The sequence below is a fragment of the Vicia villosa genome, linkage group LG3, assembly GCF_029867415.1.
Source record: "Vicia villosa cultivar HV-30 ecotype Madison, WI linkage group LG3, Vvil1.0, whole genome shotgun sequence".
NCBI lineage: Eukaryota > Viridiplantae > Streptophyta > Magnoliopsida > Fabales > Fabaceae > Vicia > Vicia villosa.
In genome coordinates this window covers 81,187,571-81,209,542 of record NC_081182.1, presented here as the reverse complement: position 1 = coordinate 81,209,542, position 21,972 = coordinate 81,187,571, and the positions used below count along the sequence as shown (strand labels likewise).

At 34.8% G+C, this 21,972-nt stretch overlaps 2 protein-coding genes across 3 annotated transcripts; one reads left to right on the top strand and one right to left on the bottom strand.

Moving 5' to 3' along the window:
* The first annotated feature begins 10,228 nt into the window (after window positions 1-10,228).
* On the top strand, window positions 10,229-17,542 carry LOC131662042 (uncharacterized). Of its 2 annotated transcripts, XM_058931719.1 has the most exons (6): window positions 10,229-10,376; window positions 10,891-10,985; window positions 11,055-11,231; window positions 11,318-11,416; window positions 16,689-16,931; window positions 17,042-17,542. In XM_058931719.1, the coding sequence occupies exons 2-6, from the start codon at window positions 10,899-10,901 to the stop codon at window positions 17,423-17,425; spliced, it is 990 nt and encodes a 329-aa protein (XP_058787702.1). In that variant the 5' UTR covers window positions 10,229-10,376; window positions 10,891-10,898; the 3' UTR covers window positions 17,426-17,542. The 2 variants fall into 2 exon arrangements, with proteins under 2 accessions (XP_058787702.1, XP_058787703.1); XM_058931720.1 differs by lacking the exon at window positions 10,229-10,376 and having other exon boundaries at window positions 10,401-10,985.
* Window positions 17,543-17,645: 103 nt separating this feature from the next.
* On the bottom strand, window positions 17,646-20,501 carry LOC131662041 (2,3-bisphosphoglycerate-dependent phosphoglycerate mutase 1-like). The gene is made up of 9 exons (XM_058931718.1): window positions 20,270-20,501; window positions 19,584-19,866; window positions 19,180-19,403; window positions 18,839-18,957; window positions 18,573-18,729; window positions 18,368-18,469; window positions 18,161-18,280; window positions 17,969-18,026; window positions 17,646-17,880 (listed from the first exon to the last, which is right to left on the bottom strand). The coding sequence occupies exons 2-8, from the start codon at window positions 19,861-19,863 to the stop codon at window positions 17,982-17,984; spliced, it is 1,047 nt and encodes a 348-aa protein (XP_058787701.1). The 5' UTR covers window positions 19,864-19,866; window positions 20,270-20,501; the 3' UTR covers window positions 17,646-17,880; window positions 17,969-17,981.
* Window positions 20,502-21,972: the final 1,471 nt, after the last annotated feature.

The window sequence follows — 21,972 nt, the reverse complement described above, 5'->3', positions numbered from 1 at the left end:
AATAGGATTTTGATAACTCAAAGTTTTGATCCTGAGGATAAGTATGAATGTTTTCCTTTTTCTTTCCTTTTTCCAACTCCTTTGCTAAACTCTGGGCCTTTTCATTTTTAAAATTACCACCAACGCTTTGGGCTTTTTTGGCTCTCAGGTTTTGGGCCATATCTTTTGATTGTTGTTTCCTAGCCCAATGACCCACACCACCCACCGAATATGCCTTTTGGCCTCTGAAACCTCCTTTTTGAAGACCATCCTCGATCCATTCCCCTATCTGAATGTCAGAGTCTTTAGATAACACTTTGTCAACCTTTTTCATATGAATTAAATCCAGCCTTCTTTTGTCAGACAAAATCTTCTCCTTTTCCACTGCTCTTTGAAACATCCTTTCATTCTCCTGCGCCACCTGACCTATAAAACTTTCATTTAATGATTTTTCACGCAAAACACGTCTTCTCTCCGCCGCACCTTTGGATACATCTTTTGACTCTTGGACAAAGGACAACATTTTGTCCATAGACTCCACACAGCCCCAACTACCGGAATCGTCTACTGAATCTTCCCCGGAGCAATTGCTACTTCCGCCTTCCCTGCCCTTGTCGTTTAACGAAATTCTCAGAGGACCTTGGTTGTCTTCAATAACCTTGACCCGAAATACAGAACCATTAATGGAAATATTATGGATTTGATTCAAATCCAGACAATATTTCGTCCTGACTAAAATCCTTGCCACATCTAAGTTCTTTTGTTGCTTTGTATCTTCATCAGCGCACATGAACACACCAACCAGTGATGTTATGAACTTAAAGATTTTGTCCTGCCATGCATGACATGGGAGCCCAAAAACTCTCAGCCATGTTACTCTTTCATTGTCCACATCATTGGCACACCATGGTCTAATCTCTACAAACCATTGGGAAATCCATTTCGGGGCTTCAGCTATTATTTCTTTTAACAGACCATCTTCATTCTCCTCCAACAAACATAGGTTTGCCCCCATTGGAGTGACCTTAATACCAAAGTGACCTTCCTTGTTAAATCTCAACTGCATATTGTAAGTTTCGCCTGCATTCTCCACCACACCTGTATAAGCCCTTTGAAATCGTGTCAAATCCTCTTCAGGTACGTTATATTCCAAATGGGCAAACGGGATCTTCTTATCGATTCGCTGGCCTTTAGGCTCCTGATCACCACGCACCGTGTTAGCATATGATTTTCTTTGAATGTCCTTTTGGTTTGTTGCGTAAATCGTTGCTCCCGGAACAGTCTTGTTCACTCTGGTTTCTCCTAAACCCCCACTTGTCCTGCCATGAAACATCTGATCCTTACGCCCCTCCCCCCTAACCACCGGCCGTACCCTGTTGAATCTTGGAACGTTTGCATGAATCTTTCTGGCTTCAATAAATATGTTGTCCAGTTTCGTCGCCAATATTCGCTCGTCCGCAACATTGAAAAATCTTACGAACCCAAACCTTTTGCCATATTTATCTCTTCTAGGTGGAAATATAACTTCGTCTATCTGGCCGAAATCCTTAAAAATGTGGTACATCTCCTTAGCACCATAGCTTTCAGGGACCTCAGTGAAAAAGAAAGAGGATACTGGTATCCTCTCCGATCTGTGGTGTTCGCTGCGTTCCGTTTCCCAGCGTTCAAACTTTTCCCTTCTTTTCTTCTTCCTCCTAGATACTTCTACCCATTCCAGTTCACCTTGTCTTGTCATTTATCCCCTCCGAGACCGTACCATAAGCTGCGATTATGATTTTAATTTTTTAGAGAGAAGTCGGACCTTCTCTCTCTAACTCAAATGATACAATTACAAGAGTCACAGATAAGTGAGATGATGTAAAGTTCACAAAAGCTTTTGATGAGAGAACATAAACACGAGAAAGTCACAATGATTTTTGTGTTTTAAATATACCAACAATCTCAACAAATGGACCCACCATCAACTTTATTGAGTTTCAATACTTGTTTGAGTCATCACTTGGTTGCACAAATATTTTTAAGTAAATCACACAAATATTTATTAACTTTTATTCATAAAAATGACTTAGATTTAAAGTCACATTTTACTTTTAAATTATCATAGGAAGAAGTAGTTGACGAAGTATGGGATCACATAAAAATAAGAATATATAGTTGAAATTCTAACATTTTAGAAAGAGTTCACAATTAAGATTAAGAAGAGAGGTATGGCACAGATAGGTCTTGTCCATTTTGTCATATTCATGAATCACAAACACTTTGCTCTCTCCTATAAATAAATAGAGAGTCGTGTGAAAATTTCATCCACCTCTTAAAATCTTAAACTTCCACCTATGTCAGTGCATTTAATTTGAATTGATTTTTCAACCACTCAATTCCTTAATTAAAATTTCGAAAAAACAGCATCTGACTTTCTGTGCTGTTTTCCTTTTCACTGCTGGCCTTGTCTTTGGTCAATTGTGTGAAAAAAACTATTGAGATAAGTCAACGTTTACTTAGAGATTAGCACAAGACAGATGCCGCATAATATATCTTTGATTTATTAAATATAAAAAGTAAAAAATATTTCCTCCAATTCAAATTATACAATATATTTTTTTACAGTAAGTAACTAGTAAAAACCCGAGCATAGCATTCGGGCTGTGGTCTGTTACTTGCATTTGGTTACATTATTTATTTTAAATATAAGGTTAAAAAAATATTTAGATAAATAATTAATTATTTTGTATATAAAAATATTTAGATCAATAATAATTTTTTTTTCGTATAAAATTTTTGTATCAAAAATATTTGGATTATAAATAACATTTTTCATATATATATATATATATATATATATATATATATATATATATATATATATATATATATATATATATATAATAGATTTTTTTTTCCGTATACAAACTTCATTTTTGTTAGGTATTACTTACAAAAATATTTGGATCAATAGTAAATTTTGTATATAAGAATATTTAGATCAAAGTAGATTTTTTTTTGTGTATCATTTTTTAATAAAAAATATTTGGATCATAAATACCATTTTTCGTATATAAAAATATATAGATCAATAATAGATTTTTTTTTCGTGTACAAATTTTAATTTGGTAAGAAGTATTTTAACTAAATTTTGAAGATTGAAAGAAATATTTGATATTTAACATTGTTGAAAAATGCAAAAAATGAAGAGAAAAGGGTGAGGAAAGAAAATTGTGGAAGAAAGAAGTGAGAAAGTGAAGAAAGAGAAAAAAAAAATAGAGAATTGAGAGAGATTTTGTATTTGATAAAATATGAGAGACTTATTGTTAAAATTAAGATCTTTATTGTACAAAGACCAAATAAAGATAATTTTAATGTGGTGAAAAAAAAAACAAATAAGGGTATTGTAAACTTTTTCACAACCACTAACTTTCTTATATTATAGATATACTATAAACTAAAAAAAAGTAATAGATGTTATATAAAAAAATTATAAATTATTAAATGAAATATTAATTAATAGTATAAAATAAAAAATAATAATAATAATAATAAAAAATTTCGTATAATATATATATATATATATATATATATATATATATATATATATATATAATAGATTTTTTTTCCGTATACATGTTAGGTATCATTTACAAAAATATTTGGATCAATAGTAAATTTGGTATATAAGAATATTTAGATCAAAGTAATTTTTTTTTCGTGTATCATTTTTTAATAAAAAATATTTGAATCATAAATACTATTTTCCGTATATAAAAATATATAGATCAATAATAAATTTTTCCCGTGTATAAATTTCAATTTGGTTTAGGTATCATTAACAAAAATATTTGGTAAGAAGTATTTTAACTGACTTACTTTAAAAAAATTTGTCTAAAATAATTAGAACCTCTATCCTAAATTATGAATCACTTTATAAAAATTGTCTTAAAATATAAATCGTTAATATTAATAAAAAAAAATTCTATTATATCATCTATTATTTATTACTCTTATTTTATTAATTAAAAAAAAAACATCATACAAAATTAATTACACCTTTAAATTGTTCAAAATGACCAAACATAAATGAATTTTTTTTATCTAAATTTCAATACACTACCAAATTAAAAAAAAAAAAAAAAAAAAGGGGGAACTATACCAAAATTTTCTCAAGGTTCAACACATAAATGATAAAGATGATAATAAAAATTTAAACATTAATAATTCATTTTATTAATATTATAAAAAATTATAATTTAGCACGTATTTTTTCAGTTTCAAAATGGATGATCATATAGAACATTTTATATATGTTAACAAAGGTATATAAAAGAAAATTGAAAAAAAAGTAAAAATTAAAAAAAAAAATCATTATAATAGTCATTATCAAGAAGTATTGATATAAGTGGTTAGGAACATAATGTGTCATTATTAAAATATTATTAGAATATAGGGCCAACCTTCTGCATCTACAAAGAGAGTCACAGCACATAATTTTAAATAATTCGAGGTCCCAATTTTATTTTGGGCTTTATAGAATTTTTAATAAAATAAATAATATTTAATTATGTTTTTTAAAAATAGGCAATATTTAACATGTAGTTTAGTGGTTATTGTGAGTTTTAGTGTTTACAAGTAGTGAGTCCATTTAAAAATATTTATATTATTAAGTTTTTTAAAAGGCCACATTTTATTATTTTTGTTTAAGTCCTCTGTATGTGTTTGGTCGGCCATGTTGAAATATATATTTTTGTTTTTTTCTACGTTCATGTGCATAATATGGAGGTTATTGGCCATTTCAAGAAATTTGCCTTCTCAAAAAGATAATTTATCACGTCGACACTATTTTCATTGACCACAACAATCAATCCATCACTTTTACTATTATCACGGGGAGGTCATCATTACTTGCATTGTCCTCTATGAAATGTACAATCTCTTATCTTGTATCAATCCTTGGAATAGCATTCGAATCATTGCCCAAGGGATCAGTAACCCTTGGCTACTCATTAGAGAATTCAATGATACTCTTCTCCCTAGTGCCTAGAGATGATGCACCTTCAACCCCCATAGAATTATTGTTAAGAGTTTCACATCGGACAATATATGGCCTTAACACGTGCTTATAAGTGGGGGAAATCCTCACCTTACAAACCGGTTTTTTGGATATGAGTTAGGCCCAACTCACACATTCTAAGAAGGTATCAGAGTCTTGTTTGAGATATGTTGGGCCACCCACCATTAAGTTCCACGGTCCAGACGTTCATATGACATGAGCATGTGCTTATAAGTAGGGGAAATACTCACCCTACGAGACGATTTTGGACGGACGAGTTAGGCCCAATTCACACATTCTAAAAATTATGATATATGCTAATTTCTTCAACCCTTGTAACTTGATATTTCCAATACAGTGGGTCACTTTACTTACCATCACAACAGTCATGGGTATATAATCTTTTCTGAAAGCTAGATTGTTGACTAATTAATATTCCTTGCACCTAGCTTTCTCGGAGGGGCTTGTTGAATTCTTTACAGGCTTCACTTAGACCACAACTGCATCCTCTTCCATTTTTATGGTCTTCCTTTAGCAAGGGAATTGAGGACCTTCCACTCTGAGGCAACTCAGATTGATCATGAAGAGTATCATAATGTAGTTATCCAGACTTAGTCTTCCACCAACAGTAGTCTTGTGGCTTTTCTAACGAAAATGTAGGAAGACTCCACCACCTTTAACTAGAGTGTCTTCCGCAGTATCTTTCATAAAAAAACACATTGAAGTCGGGTTCAAATGGATATAGAACTACCTAGAGATACTTCATTATCTTTATCATGTCTTTCTAGGCCACAACTGCAAAGAGATTTCAATCGCATCCTCTTCTAGGAGGAAATCCATTTGTTCCAAAAGTCTCATGAAAAATAGATCAAATTCTCCGAAAAAAACCCTTATTTCCTTCAAGTTCAAACCATCATTAGAAGAAATAGAAACAAAATTCAATGAATCAAGATCTCTAATGAAATTTGGGCAAATGATAACAATGTCGTCCAATATGAAGCTTGGAAATTATTTAAAGATCTTTTTTTGCCAACAACACTAGTCAACCCACCTTTCAAACCAATTAACATCAGTCATTCATGGATGACGACTATATAACTTCCCTCGCCAATCTTATCACAAAAGATGAAGTCACTATCGCATTAAATTTTATTAAACCTTAGAAAGCCCCTAATACTGACGGGCATTGCAATTTCTTTTAAAAAATAATAACAGATTATGGAAGATGAAATTTTCAACTTTGTCAAAATAGCATTCTCTATAGGAAATTTTAATTCAGACATCTCTGAAACATAATTAGATCTTTGTAACAAAGTGTACAAGATTTAAAGTTGACACTCTAAGAACATTTAAAGATTTGAGACATATAATCTTCTATAATATAGTGTGCAAGATTATTACCAAAGTTTAAGTAAACGTCTCCGGCCTCTCCTAGACACTCACATTGATCTCTACCAAAAAAGTTTCTTGTCAAGTAAGGGCGCCACTGACAATGTTATTTTTCTTGCGGGAAATTATTCACTAAATGTGTAAAACAAAGAAGAAAAAAAGGGATGTTTCCTTTAAACTAGATCTTAAAAAGGATTTTAATAACATTAAGGAGGAGTTTCTTAGAAGCTTTTCGTTGGACTTCAGATATCCTCATATCACCATTTATCTCATTATGAACTGAATCACTTTCTCATCTTTATGTATATTATAAATAGGAATAAAATGCTTACCTTCAAGCCTTCCCTCGGTCTTCGACAAAGGGTTATATTATCGCCTTAAACTTTCATCATGTGCATGGATAAACTTTCTATTTCCATCACCAATGTTGTTCGTAGTGGTTCTTGAAATCCTGTTTTCATATCTAACAATGGATCTCATCAGTTACACCTTCTATTTGCGGAGGACGTTATTTTGTTCGCAAAACAAAATAAGTCTCAAACAATAGCTATCGCCACATAAATAGACATACTTAGTCGTGCATCAGGTCTTAAGTTCAACATTGTTGAGTCTTTTGCTTTCCACTCTTCCGGCATCCCTCTGACTAAAATCAATCAATTGACTATAATGTGAGGCATTCAAAGTACTACTTATCTGGATAAATATCTCAATTTTCCTATTCATAGAGGTATAACTAAAAGATCAGACTTCAACTTCATTATGGAAAAAACGCAAACACAAATGGCTTCCTAGAAAATAAGCTTCTCAACTAGTAAAATATCTCTTGCTACATCGATTCTCACCTCCACCCCCCCTTTTTACTATGTGTAAACACTTGGCTCCCTCAAAACATTTGTGACATTATTGATCGTATGACTCGTAACTTTATTTGGAAGGATACTAACACCAAAAATATTCATTTGGTTGGTTGGAAAAAATTACACGCCCATGGAAATTAGATGGCTTAGGGGTTCGATCAATAAGATATGTCAACACATTCCTCTTTGGCAAGTTTATTTGGGATATGCTTCAAAATACTAAGAAACTTTGAATACATCTCCCCTATCAAAAGTATTCATTTAGTGACTATTTACTCTACATTTCTCCTACTACATGTTCCTTCACCTGGAATCCTATTGTCAAAGCGAAGAATCTGCTTAGAGATGGGCTTGACTTGAGACTCGGGTCAGACTCGTCTTCTTTCTGGTATAGCCATTAGAATTCTCTTGGTCCCGTGGATGTTCTTGCTGCCTATGTGCACATCTAAGACGTTAATGAAAAAATTATATATTTTACTCTACGACACCGCCTGACGTCAATCACATGTATACTCAGTTCCCTCATAATATAATGATTGAGCTCACCACCAAAAGATTGAGCTTCAATCCTAATACATGAGATTCCTTTATTTGGTCTGATTACACAAGTGGAACTTACACAACTAAGAGTGGCTACACTTGAATCCTCGGCAAAAAATAAAACTTACATTATCTTAATTTAGAACCTCAATCGTGAAACTGGATTTGGATACTCTGCCTTCCAAAAAGAACAAGTTCCTATTTTGGATTGTTTGTCACAACTATGTTCATACTCTTTCTCTCTCTGCTTCACCATCATAACATGGTTTCCTTGACTATGTATTCTAGATATGGTCTAGAAGAGGAGTCATCATTTCATTGTGTTGATAACTCTATGAACTCTAGAAACCTTTGGTTGTACCATGGCTTTAATCATCCAAATTTTTTCTTAGCTAAGGAAGGAAATACTCGGGAAAAATTGAGTCATGGTACTCGTCATAATCTCTTTGATGTAACTCTACATGCATATCTCATGAAACCACTATCATGTATCAACTCTCCTTGGGTGTCTTTTCCATGGCGGACTCTTTTCACATCTGCTTCACTAAACCTCAAACAAGGCACACAGATAACCCATTTCATCAAGTCAAACTCCCTTTACTACACATGCACCAATATTAACGTCGTTGGAAGTTGTAAAGACATGCGAACTTGTACTGGATGTGGTGGTACCTTTTGCACCTCATATGGGACATGACAATGCGGTTTCTCTAGATTCATCTCGAACTCTTCTCATATCCTCCAAGCAGGACTATAGGTCATTCACAAAGCCTCTTTCTAGTCAAAGGTATAATCATTATTGACTTTGCTGGCTAATACAAACTCATCTCTCACTGTGACCTCCTTGAATAAGTATCATAAACAAGTAGTATTGATCTAAAGTATCAAAGATATCATGTTTGAAAACACCATGTTTTGAGTTATCCACGCCATTCTTATAGACAGTCAAAATGTTAATTTTATGACAAAACTCAATACATCTGCTAGCGCCAATCTCCTAATTCACAATGTTGTGAAAAACGATGTCAAGAACAAAATATAATAGGAATTAGGGAAGATACGAAGAACACAAGAATTGGTTATAACTGCTATTCTTTTACTTTCTCTTAAAACAAGATTACAAGTTTACAAGAATATCAAATAACCTCTCTCACCCTAAATTAGGATTTGCAGCTTAGCAATGATGAGAGACTAGTATGCTATTTATAATAAAACCTAACATACTAACTAATGAGCTTTTTCCACAAGGCCCATTACACAAGCCAACTTAATAAACAAGCTAACTTAACAAATTAGGGTTTAAACACTAAAACCTAATTTAGCATGCTAATAACCCTAACATCTTTGACACAAGCATGTGAGCAACCTTCGACTTCATGCTTAATCCTGTCGAACCAAGAAGCTACTCTTCAACCATACTAGAGTTCGATCCAATATCTCACAAATCTCCACATTGGATCTAACTCTACAACATCAATGGAACAACTAGCTTTCTTCATGCAGCTTTATCAACTGCATACAGTGGAAAAACTTGCAACTCGGCAATGTCTTCTCTCTTTCCGTTAACGCAACGTCCATAGTCGCCGCTCCCTTTAACGCTTCCAAACAACCCTGCTGAACCAGTAGGGCTTTCATCTTCAAGCTCCACAGACCGAAATCATTCACTCCAGTGAACTTTTCAATCTCATACTTTGTTAAAGGAATTTGCTCCACGCTCACCGCACCAATTTGGTGTGAACTCAATGCCAAGAACAAGGTATAAAATAAGGGAAGAATAAAGGACAAGGAAGAATAAAGGACAAGGAAGAAGAAGAATTTTTTGTTATAACTGCTATTCTTTTACTTTCTCTTAAAACAAGAATACAAGTTTACAAGAATAACAAATAACCTCTCTCACCTTAAATTAGGATTTGCAACTTAGCAATGATGAGAGACTAGTATGCTATTTATAATAAAACCTAACATACTAACTAATGGGCTTTTGCCACAAGGCCCATTACACAAGTCAACTTAATAAACAAGCTAACTTAAGAAATTATAGTTTAAACACTAAAACCTAATTTAACATGCTAACAACCCTAGCATCTTCGACACAAGCATGTGAACAATCTTCGACTTCATGCTTAATCTTGTCAAACCAAGAAGCTATCCTTTGACCATACTAGAATTCGATCCAATATCTCACACACAACTTTTCTCCTTCGAAATGGAGTAGGAACCTTTCCGCCGACGTTAAAAAAACTTTTATTTTTAAGAATGAAATTTGTTTTTTTTTCCTTTATTTTAGCTTTGTAAAAAAATATTTATTTTTTGGTTGCGGTGAGATGAGAGTAGAAAACATTAGAAAAGGAGTGGTGTACTGTTTTGCTTTCCACATGCACGCATTCATTGGCATCACACTGTGTATAGTTATAGCTGAGTACGGTAGTGACAGAGTGCTTATAAACCCATAAATACCACGATATCCACATTACTCCTCCTATCACATAGTCACATAACAGGATAAGCTTTGAATAATTGTTTTTCTTCCTTCTGTGGTCCATCTTTCATCCTAGCATTTTCTTTCCATCTTAGTAATTTACTTTCCACTTATCTCTCTACTTTGCACAATCGGTGCTGCACTTGTATATGATAGTGATACTAATATAACATATGAATATGTTTAATACTGAGATCTTTCTTCCTACTTTACCAACTACTCTGACAAGAGTTACCAAAACTTAATGAATCTTTGTCTCTTACTTTATGTTTTTTGTCTCATGCTTTGAATTTTGAAGTTTTTTAACTTAAATAAACTGTTGGAAAACATGGTAGAGAGGACAAAATAATGTACTGAATAAATTGTGTAGGAGGGAAGTTTTAGATTACTTACACCAAGACATAAATGAAAATAACTTTCTAACAAAATTGACCTAACTTATTAACTGTGTTAAGGCAATAATAGTAATAACCAAAATGGTTATAAATTGAATGATATTTTCAATGATGAAACCAGACTAAACTATATCACTTTAATTCACCTTTGTTTCTTCAAAACATTGGCTTGTTATAGTTTTCATTCTTAATTTTTAGATTGTTTTTATACAGTTATTACTATGAGTAGTGAGGATCTGAAGAAAACTGGCTCTAATGGCCATGAGAAAGTGTTAGCAGTATCACTGTCTCAAGAGCAACAGGCAAAGGTATCAGTATTTTTACAATCTTACTTAATTGGACTCTTGGTGCATGCATAATATTTTGCTGTATTTCAGATCATTGAGGTGAGAAAGATGATAGGAACATTATCAGAAAAGGAATCTGTGTATTGTACCGATGCATCGATTTCAAGGTACTTAAAATCGCAAAGTTGGAATGTCAAGAAAGCATCTCAAATGTTGAAGCAAAGCTTAAAATGGAGACGGGAGTATAAACCGGAAGAGATTCGCTGGGTGAGTTAGTTCTTTCCTGTTATCAATCACTCTTGATTTAATTTTGTTCTGATGTTGTTTAACATGTGGTTTCTTTGTCGGTTAAGGACGATGTTTCTAATGAAGCGAAGATAGGGAAAATGCATAGAGCAAATTATTGTGACAAGTATGGAAGACCGGTGATTGTAATGAGAACGGATCGCCAGGTTTCTTCTGAAAATCAGTTTTAATACTATATATCATCATGTCTATTGCAGAGCTGTGTTTGGAACTAATAGAGTAGTGGTTACATAATATTCTATTATATGTGTCAATAGTGGGAAGAGTAGTGGAGGATGCGTTCCACTACCACTGCTGAGCTGGCACTAGCTGTTAGACACATTTGTCAGTATTTGATTACCTTTTGCTTGCCTATATATATAGCAAGTTCCTTGTATCTTTATTATTAAGAAATACAATGAATATTTCTCTTATCTTATCTATTGCCTATTGTTTAACAAACTCTATCATGGTATCTTGAGCCTCTTTTTTTTTTTTCTTTTTCTTTTTCGTTTCTTTTCCGATCCATGGAGTCTCTTTTTCTTTCCTCTCAGGTGAAACTTTCTCACCTGATCTCTGTTAAACTCGATGACAAAAACTTCAAACAATGGAAACAACAGATTGATGGGGTTGTTCGTGGACATCGTCTCCAAAGGTTCGTCACTGTTCCGGTGATTCCTTCTCCCTCTCCTTCAGATCCTGCATCTCACAATGTATTTCTGGAGTGGGAGCAACAGGATGCTCTCATCTGCACCTGGCTTCTTTCCACCATCTCTGATTCTCTTCTTCCTAAACTTGTCGAGTGTAAACACGCGTGGCAAGTCTGGACAGAGGTCCACCGCTACTTCGACACCCTTCTTTCAACCAAAGCTCGTCAGCTGCGTTCTGAGCTTCGTCGTCTCACCAAAGGTTCGCTCACGATTGAGGAGCTTCTGAAGCGTACTCGTGAGATCAGTGAGTCGCTTGTTTCGATTGGGGATCCTGTTCCTCTTCGTAACCTAATCGAAATAGTTCTTGATTCCCTTCCTGAGGAATATGACTCCATTGTTGCCGCCGTCAACAGTAAGGATGAGCTGAGCTCCTTGGATGAACTTGAGTCGTCTTTGCTTGCTCATGAGTCGCGTCTTGAGAAACATCGCAAAGCCGCCGTTGCGGAGCCAGTGACGGTAAATCTCACTCAATCTGCGTCGTCTCCTTCAACTGTTACCACTGGTCAAGCCTCTACTGAAGCTTTCCCTCAGGGAACGAGTCACGTCACTGCCAATGCTGATAATCACACCTATGGCTCCCGTGGAGGTCGTTTCAGTCGTAGTAGTGGGCGTTTTGGTCGTGGTGGAGGACGCTTCGCAAAACAGTCATGTCAAATCTGTCACAGGTCTGGACATGATGCTTCAGTATGCTATTATCGTTACTCAAGTGGTGCTGGTTATCCTCAGCAAAGAGCTCCATTCAATCCATTTCATGTCGCTCCTCGTGCTATGTATCCTGTTCAGTTTGCTCATGGTTCACCCAGAGCTGCTTCTCCTAGATCCGCAGCACCACAGGCCCTTTTTGCAGGTACTGAAGCAAGCAACAACAATCAGTGGTGGTATCCTGACTCAGGTGCCTCTCACCATGTTACTCCTGAAGCCTCAAATGTGTCTGATTCTTCTTCTGTGCCTGGATCCGAGCAAGTCTTCATAGGAAATGGCCAAGGTTTGTCTATCAATTCTGTTGGTTCCATGTCTTTTCCTTTACCACACAAACCTCACCTGTCTCTCACCCTTAGGAACCTCTTACATGTACCACAAATTACCAAAAATCTCATGAGTGTGAGCAAATTTGCTCAGGATAATAATGTGTTTTTTGAATTTCATTCTAAATTCTGTGTTGTTAAATCTCAGGCTACTTCTGAAGTTCTGCTCAGTGGTCATGTTGGAGATGATGGCCTCTATAAGTTTCCAAATCCTGCTGCATCTCCAGTGTCAAAGTCTTGTCCTAGTCTTCACTCTTGTAGTACTAGCAATAGGGTTATGTGTTTTCCTGCTATAAGCAGTTGTAACTCTTCTAATTATATGTCCAATGCTACACTTCCTTGTAATGATCCTTCAATTAATAAAACTACAAGTATCTTTCTTAACTCTTCTCTTAATTCTGCAAATGCTAGCACTAATTTATCTTTATCTCACTCTAATAGCTCTACTGCAATAGCAACAAATCCTTATGTTCTGTGGCATACTAGATTAGGTCATCCTAATCATCATGCCCTTGTTGAAATCCTGAAAATTTGCAATCTTACTGTCCCTTCAAAACCTCCTACTGATATGTGTCATGCCTGCTGTGTTGGCAAATCTCACAGATTGCCTTCCTCTTTATCCACTACTGTCTATACTCATCCCTTTGAACTTGTTGTGTGTGATCTCTGGGGTCCAGCCCCTATGATATCTTCAAGTGGCTACACCTATTTTCTTACCTGTGTTGATGCCTTTTCTAGGTTTGTTTGGGTTTTTCCTCTCAAACTCAAGTCTGATACTATGCTTCAGTTTATTCAATTTAAGAAAATGGTTGAACTACAGTTTAATTGTCCCATCAAGTGTGTTCAAACTGATGGAGGAGGGGAGTTTAGACCCCTCACCAAGTATCTAACAGATTTAGGAATTGTTCATAGATTCACTTGTCCTCATACACACCATCAAAATGGTCTTGTTGAACGTAAACATAGACATATTGTAGAGACTGGTCTCACTCTTTTAGCTCAGTCCACTCTTCCCTTGAAATATTGGGATCATGCCTTTGTTACTGCAGCCTACCTTATCAACAGAATTCCCAGCCCTACCCTTCACAATCACTCACCCTACTTTAAATTACTCAACAAACCTCCTGATTATTCCACTCTCAAAGTTTTTGGCTGTGCTTGTTATCCTTTCCTGCGTCCTTACAATTCTCATAAGCTTGATTATAGATCTCAACAATGTATCTTTCTAGGCTATTCCTCATCACATAAAGGCTATAAATGTTTGGCTTCTGATGGTCATATCTACATCTCTAAGGATGTTGTTTTTCATGAATCTTTGTTTCCCTATTCCTCTTTATTTCCAGCCTCTCCTAACCCTTCTGTCCCCTCATCTATTCCTCTTAATCCTTCATCTGTTCCTCCCTTTCCTGCTACTGCCAGTCAGTTCCCACCTCCTCTCTCTCCATCCAATGCTCCCTCTCTCTCTTCCTATAATCCTGATACCAATCACAGCTCCCCTTCTAGTTCTTCCTTTTCTTCCCATATGGCTGTTCCCTCCCCTGAATTTTCTACTTCTGCAAGTCAGCAGGTGTCAAATACCATTCCTCAGCCTCTCACTGCTATTCCTACCTCCTCTCCCTCTATCTCTCCTGCTCTTATCCTCCATGATCCTGCTGAAACTAGCACCATTTCCCCTACTTCCTCTCCTGATCCTTCTGAACAGTCTAGCTCACACTCAAATCCCAGCCCTCCTGGTTCACCTTTACCTTTCATTCATCCTGAAAATGTCCATCCTATGCAAACTAGAGCCAAAAGAGGCATCACTCAACCTAGATTACATCCTACTCTCCTTTTAACTCACATGGAACCCAGTTCTGTTAGTCAAGCATTAGCATCTCCTCATTGGTTTCAGGCAATGCAAGAGGAATACAAGGCACTGCTGAGAAATCAGACCTGGACATTGGTGAAAGCTCCTATTTCCAGGAAACCTATTGGCTGTAAGTGGGTTTTCAGAACTAAGGAAAATCCTGATGGATCTATAAATAAATACAAGGCCAGATTGGTGGCTAAGGGGTTTCATCAAAGAGCTGGAAGTGATTTTCAGGAGACTTTCTCACCTGTTATCAAACCTGTGACAGTCAGAATTATTTTAACTATTGCTATTAGCAACAGGTGGCCCATTCAGCAGATAGATATCAATAATGCTTTCCTCAATGGCACCCTTGAGGAAGAGGTGTTTATGCAGCAGCCTCCTGGCTTTGAAGCTGCTGACAAGTCCCTAGTGTGTAAACTAAACAAGGCTATTTATGGTTTAAAACAGGCCCCAAGGGCCTGGTTTGACAAACTGAAGAGTGCTCTTGTTCAACTTGGTTTTCAAGCAAGCAAGTGTGACCCTAGTCTCTTTCTATTGCATCAAGGCAAGCTCCAAGTCATGATCTTGGTCTATGTTGATGACATAATCATCACAGGCAGTTCAGCTCCCTTCATCACCTCTCTAATCAACCATCTCAACAATAAATTTTCTCTAAAACAATTGGGACAGCTTGACTATTTCCTTGGCATTGAAGTCTCTCATCTTCCAAATGGTTCTTTACTTTTGTCCCAAACCAAGTATATTTCTGACCTCCTAACCAAACTTAACATGCTCAATGCTAATGGAATGCCCACTCCCATGGTTTCCAGCAGCAAACTATCAAAAATTGGCTCAGCAGCTGTTGAAGACCCCACTCATTTTAGGTCTGTTGTTGGTGCACTGCAATATGCAACTTTAACTAGACCTGAAATTTCCTTCTCTGTTAACAAGGTTTGTCAGTTTTTATCCAATCCCTTAGAGGATCACTGGAAGGCAGTCAAAAGGATCCTAAGGTATTTGAGTGGTACACTATGTCATGGCTTACTCATTCAGCCTGCCCCTGTTCAGCAGCCTATGCAGCTTTTAGGATTTTGCGATGCAGATTGGGCATCTGATCCTGATGACAGAAGGTCTACTTCAGGGGCATGCATCTATCTTGGTCCTAATGTTGTTTCCTGGTGGTCCAAGAAGCAGCAGCTTGTTGCCAGGTCTAGTGCTGAAGCAGAATACCGCAGTATGGCTCAATTGGCTGCTGAACTTATTTGGATACAATCTTTGCTTCAGGAACTTCACTGTTCTATTCAGGTGCCTAGGATTCTATGTGACAACTTGAGCACTGTCACCCTTGCTCATAACCCCATTCTCCACAACAGAACCAAACATATGGAGCTTGATATATTCTTTCTAAGAGAGAAAGTTCTCAGCAAACATCTCTCTGTAGCTCATGTTCCAGCTCAAGATCAGTGGGCTGACATTCTAACCAAGCCCTTATCTGCTGCTAAGTTTGTACCTCTGCGTTCTAAGCTGCGTGTGTTAGACAAAATCACTTTAAAGCACCCCCCTGCAGCTTCTAAGGGGGACTAATAGAGTAGTGGTTACATAATATTCTATTATATGTGTCAATAGTGGGAAGAGTAGTGGAGGATGCGTTCCACTACCACTGCTGAGCTGGCACTAGCTGTTAGACACATTTGTCAGTATTTGATTACCTTTTGCTTGCCTATATATATAGCAAGTTCCTTGTATCTTTATTATTAAGAAATACAATGAATATTTCTCTTATCTTATCTATTGCCTATTGTTTAACAAACTCTATCAGGAACGAGTGAAATCGGAAGATTGATTTCGTTTATGGACTTTATTTGTGCTGCAGAATTCGAAGTTGTTGACAGAAGAGATTAAGCATTTTGTTTACTGCATGGAGAATGCAGTTTTGAATCTACCACCTCTCCAGGAACAGGTGGTGTGGCTGGTTGATTTTCATGGTTTCAATTTATCAAATGTATCATTCAAGATGACACGCGAAATTAGCCATATACTGCAAAAATATTATCCACAGCGCCTCGGATTGGCAGTCATGTATGATGCACCTGGGATTTTCCAGCCATTCTTCGCGGTAACAAAACAAAATACTCTTATCTTTTTGTTTCGGTGAAATTTTAATTACATGCTGCAAAAGAATAAATCCAGTACTATTTTGTAATGTAAAAGAATGAACTGTTGCAGATGGTAAAGGTTTTGCTAGAGTCTGAGAGTTACAAAAAGGTAAAGTTTGTTTATTCGAACGACCAAAACACAAAGAAGATTATGGAGGGTTTGTTCGATATGGATCAACTTGAACCTGCGTTTGGTGGGAACGACGACACAGAATTTGATATGAATAAATATGCTAAGAGAATGAAAGAGGAAGATAACAAGATGCGCTCCTTCTGGACACGGGCAAACTCTCTATCATTGTTCTCACACAATATTCCTTCTTCTGATTCAACTGAGTCAGAAGCAGATTCTGATGCTTCCAACAACGAGAAAATACTCGGTTCCTCTGCTCCTAACCCTGATCAACGTATCTTGGTTAATCATGTCGACAAAAAAACCATGATATCAGAATGAGATATTACTTGCAGCATGAGTTATATGCTATTCTATTTCTAGTTTGAAACCTACATTTAAGAAACATGGTGTATACTTTATCTTGGATTTGTTATGATAAATGACTTTACCTTGTAACTTTGAAGCTTTTGACATTTAAAAATAAAAGACAGAATACACACTTGCATTCAGCAGAATTTTCCCTCCATCATGGAGCAATGCTTGTTTATTGTTGAAAATGTTTCAATAATTATTACAGTATTTCAACATTAGAACTTGTATTTTTACAATCACTTGCTCATCATGAGATAAATGTATCTAAAGTTTAAAGCTAGCCTACAGATACAAAGGTTCAAAACTATGCTAGAACAACCATAACAACCTAGCTTTAGAAAAATGTGCTAACATTGAAGGCACCTAGCAGTAACACTGAGAACAATCTCTCCCCTTATGTGATTCATCTGTGGAAGTATTTCCTGAAAGTGAAACAATCTCAGAATCAAACTTTAGCATATTAATAGACGAAAAAGCAAAACAAAAACAGTAACTAGTTCTTATTCTTACCTAAATAATATTATTATTGAAACATCTCATCCAACTTCTGTCTGTAAAGAGCCAAATGCTGTATCGAACAAGTAAAGTTGTCAGTGCAACCTTCCAGACAGCCATTATCGATTATAAAATCGAAACTTCTAATATTCTTACAAAAACCATCTTAAACGGGACGAAATATAGAAGCGGGTGTAAAATGCATACCTTGGTATAGGCATAAACTCCAGATTCAGTTGGTCCAGTAGGACTCCCCCTCCTAATGAATCTTCCCTCTTTGAAAATGTAAAGCATTGGAATTCCGGTTGACAGTTCTAAGCTAATGACCTGTCAAATATCGGGGGAAAATCATGTCTATGATATAGTTCTCGTATGCAAATTAAGAGCAAAAATATTTCTGAGTAGTCCAATCACCTCCTGGGAAGTTAACTTGTCGAGATACATGATAATGGATCTCAATGAATTCCCGTGTGCTGCAATCATAACATTCTTTCCGGATAAAAGTTTGGGTTCAATCTGCAACATTGATATAGATGGATCAGTTTTGTATCAAATTTGACTTTAAAAGTTACAATATATATCAAGCTATGTGCACACTACAAATTAAATTTCCACGTACCCGGTCTCTGAAATAGGCAACCGCTCTTTCAGCGCACATTTCCAAACTTTCGCCATTGGGAGGAGGTATGTCATAGCTTCGGCGCCACTCATGGACTTGCTCTTTGCCGTATCTGTCTGCTGTTTCTTGCTTATTGAGACCCTGTAGTTCTCCATACCTGAAAGGACGACAATTATTTACGAATACATCAATAATACGGATCTATGTTAATCTTAGCCTTGTAAAGAAGAAGTTTCAAACATTAAGACCAAGAAAATGATTATTACATTCTTTCATTTAGTTGCCAAGCCGTTGTGACTGGAATGGACTGCTTTTTTGTATCTTCACTAAAAACTTGACTCCATGCTTTTGCTTGCTCACTTTCGTCATGCAAAACAACAGGCACCTGCAGGAAGGTTGATCATTAATTTATAGAAAACGATGTTTCAATACATTGCACAAGATAATCTTGGAATGGTGTAGACGGAAATTTAGTCACTACTTTGTACATAATCAGCAATAACCATTGTAACAAAACCTATCAATTATTCTATTGCCTGATTTTCTGGATTGTTGTGCAAGTATTGCTAGTTACATAGACATGAAGATAGTTGTCTATTCTTGTTACCTTCTTACGGCGGTGCTGGGTCATGGCAAGCATAGCTGTCATTTGTGCACGAATCAACGCAGATGTAAATATGACATCAACAGGTATGTTACTAATCTTTTTTCCAGCTTCAATTGCCTCATCTATACCCTTCTGGCTAAGTGGTACATCAACACAACCTGTGAACAAATTCTTTTCATTCCACAACGACTCACCATGTCGAATAAGGATCAAAGCTGCTTCATCTGATCCAGAACAAAGATAACATTCGTTAGATAACAATAACAACATCCAATCATGACAACTTCAACTTTTCGAATGTCTAACAACCTAAAACTTGCGATCCAACTTCAATAACCAACCAACAAAAACATATCCGACAGAATGATAACAATAAATACAACTAACATGAAAGTTTATCATACTTGATTTCTTAGGAGTGTCACCACTGTTGCTTCTTGAAGGGGACAACACCGGATCAACAACCGACGTCTGAGAATGGGAAGCTGAAGACCGAATTACAAAACAATTCCTCCAGCCAAAGTGGCTACTTCTTCCCATTGACAAACCATTATTACTAGAGATAAAATCCTTCGTCGCCAATCTTAGCGAACCGCTCCTGAGATTTTGGCTATGATTCAAATTACTAAGATAAGAATGAGACTGCAAAGTCCCAATAGCATGGTGACCTACTTCTGTAGCCATTATCTGAAAGATTTGAAAACAAAAAACACAGTAAGACAATACATTAGTGTTGCCACAGCCACATCATGATCAAGAACACAAGAAACACATACTAGTTTGCCTATAAAAATGATCAATGCAAAAGGAAAAAAAGAGGGAAAATCCCCACCTAACAAACAATTTGAAACAAAGTGATTGCAGATCTATCTATAGGAAAGAGAACAATGAAACAAGAGAAAACCCACATAGAATTCTGAATTCATATGCATATATTAACAAAAAAAAACAAACTTTTGATAGTAATAACATACATTAAGTTGAAAATCATGAATAAAAATGAATGAGCATACCCCAGATGCAAAAAATCAAAGAAAACAGCGAGAGAAAGAAGCAGAGGGAAACATGAAATAGAGAAAAATTGATATACCTTGTTTATATAATGATTTAGGCGAGAAAAACGAGGTAGGATCAATGGAAAAATGAGAATAGTGAAGAGAGGGAGGGTATAACGAAGTAAAGACGGAGTATAAGAAGAGAATCAAAGGGAGAGAAGAAAAAGAGGGTTGTTGTAATTGTCGCAAAGTAAGGTCAATTTATAGCGTTGGAAAAACGGAAGAAATCGAAAATTGGTCTTGTTTGTGTTCAAAAAGATACATATTTATGAACAGAACAACCTCCGAGAAAGGAAAATAAAAAGGACAAAAAACCAAAAGAGTTGTCAAACCCAGGTTGTTTCAAAAATTTTAAAAAAAATTATTTTTAGAAAGTTTTTTTAAAAAAATTGGTTTTTTGTTTTTTCTTAACAATTGTTTCCTTTTTAACACAAATTTACAATTGTTTCAAAACTGATTTTTTGTTAAAACGATTACTATTTTGTTTTTCAATTTAATTTTAATTCTTTTTTAATTATTATATTAAAAAGAGAAAAAGGGATATGCACTAACAGTTTTACACTTTCAACCAATTACAATCATGTATCTAATTAAAACACAATTTTAATTTAAAAAATTAATATGACATGACAAGTGTAAGGATTTTGATTGGTTGTATGTATAAATTAGTTCACACGGTCAGTGCACTATTAAAAATATGAGTTAAAAGGTAGTGTATTGACCGTGTAAAATAATTTTACAGCGTCATCCAATAGAAATCTATCAATTCGCCATGTCATTGAATTACTTTTTAAATAAAAGAATTGTTTATACCGGCGTCACCTATTTTTTCTAAAAACATATTCTTTATGTAAATTATACTACTATTTTTTATTTTCTTATATTTTAATTAATAATTCAAATTTTAATAAATTTAATTTAATTTTTTTATATCATTCTCTTTTTAGAATTTTAAATTAAATTATATTTTTAGTTATTTTTAAATAATTTTAATTTTGGATATTTATTTGTCTCATTTATTAAATTTTATAAAAAAAATTATTATTACAATTCTACCAATCCTTAAAAAATTATTTTTTCTATTTTTTACAATAGTTTTTTTATAAATTATATGTTTAATAGTTTTTCTTAACAATCGAAATTTTTAAAAACTTATACAATTATCTTGTTGTCAATTTTTTTTCTTTTTTCAATAATTTATTAATTTTTTCTAATTTATTTGAATTCTCGTGACAAACTGGTGACATATCCGCGGTCCTAACTAGAACCTGTGCGTACGCACGAGTTTCCCACTACTTTTTTTAATCATTTTTAGAAAGTTTATTTTTTAAAAAGTTGTTTTTTTTTCTTAACAATTATTTCTTTTTTAAAACAAATTTACAATTGTTTCAAAATTGGTTTTTTTGTTAAAAAAGATTACTATTTTGTTTTTCAATTTAATTTTAATTCTTTTTTTAATTATACTATTTCATTAATATAATTTACAATAATATCAAAGTGCTATTACTTTATTTTTTTCATTATTTGTCACTTTAAATGAATTAAAATTGTAATTAATTTTATATAAAAAGATTATAAGCAGTTTTCTAAAATTACCTTTTATTAATAATTTTGAAAAGAAAAATTATTAAATTAGAAGAAAAGAAAGTAATGAATAGTTAAAAATATGATTGTTGAAATTTAAATAGAATAACTACTAAAAAGAGATATGAAAGGAAATTTAAATAGAATTTAAGAG

Coding starts and splice junctions, on each gene's coding strand:
- LOC131662041 (XM_058931718.1), bottom strand. CDS start 19,863: ATGGCTACAGAAGTAGGTCACCATGCTATTGGGACTTTGCAGTCTCAT. Junction 18,730..18,838: donor TGGCAACTAAATGAAAGAAT/GTAATAATCATT, acceptor TCGTCCTTTCAG/GTATGGAGAACTACAGGGTC. Junction 18,470..18,572: donor TTGCCTATTTCAGAGACCGG/GTACGTGGAAAT, acceptor TCAATGTTGCAG/ATTGAACCCAAACTTTTATC.
- LOC131662042 (XM_058931719.1), top strand. CDS start 10,899: ATGAGTAGTGAGGATCTGAAGAAAACTGGCTCTAATGGCCATGAGAAA. Junction 10,986..11,054: donor CTCAAGAGCAACAGGCAAAG/GTATCAGTATTT, acceptor GCTGTATTTCAG/ATCATTGAGGTGAGAAAGAT. Junction 16,932..17,041: donor TTTTCCAGCCATTCTTCGCG/GTAACAAAACAA, acceptor GAACTGTTGCAG/ATGGTAAAGGTTTTGCTAGA.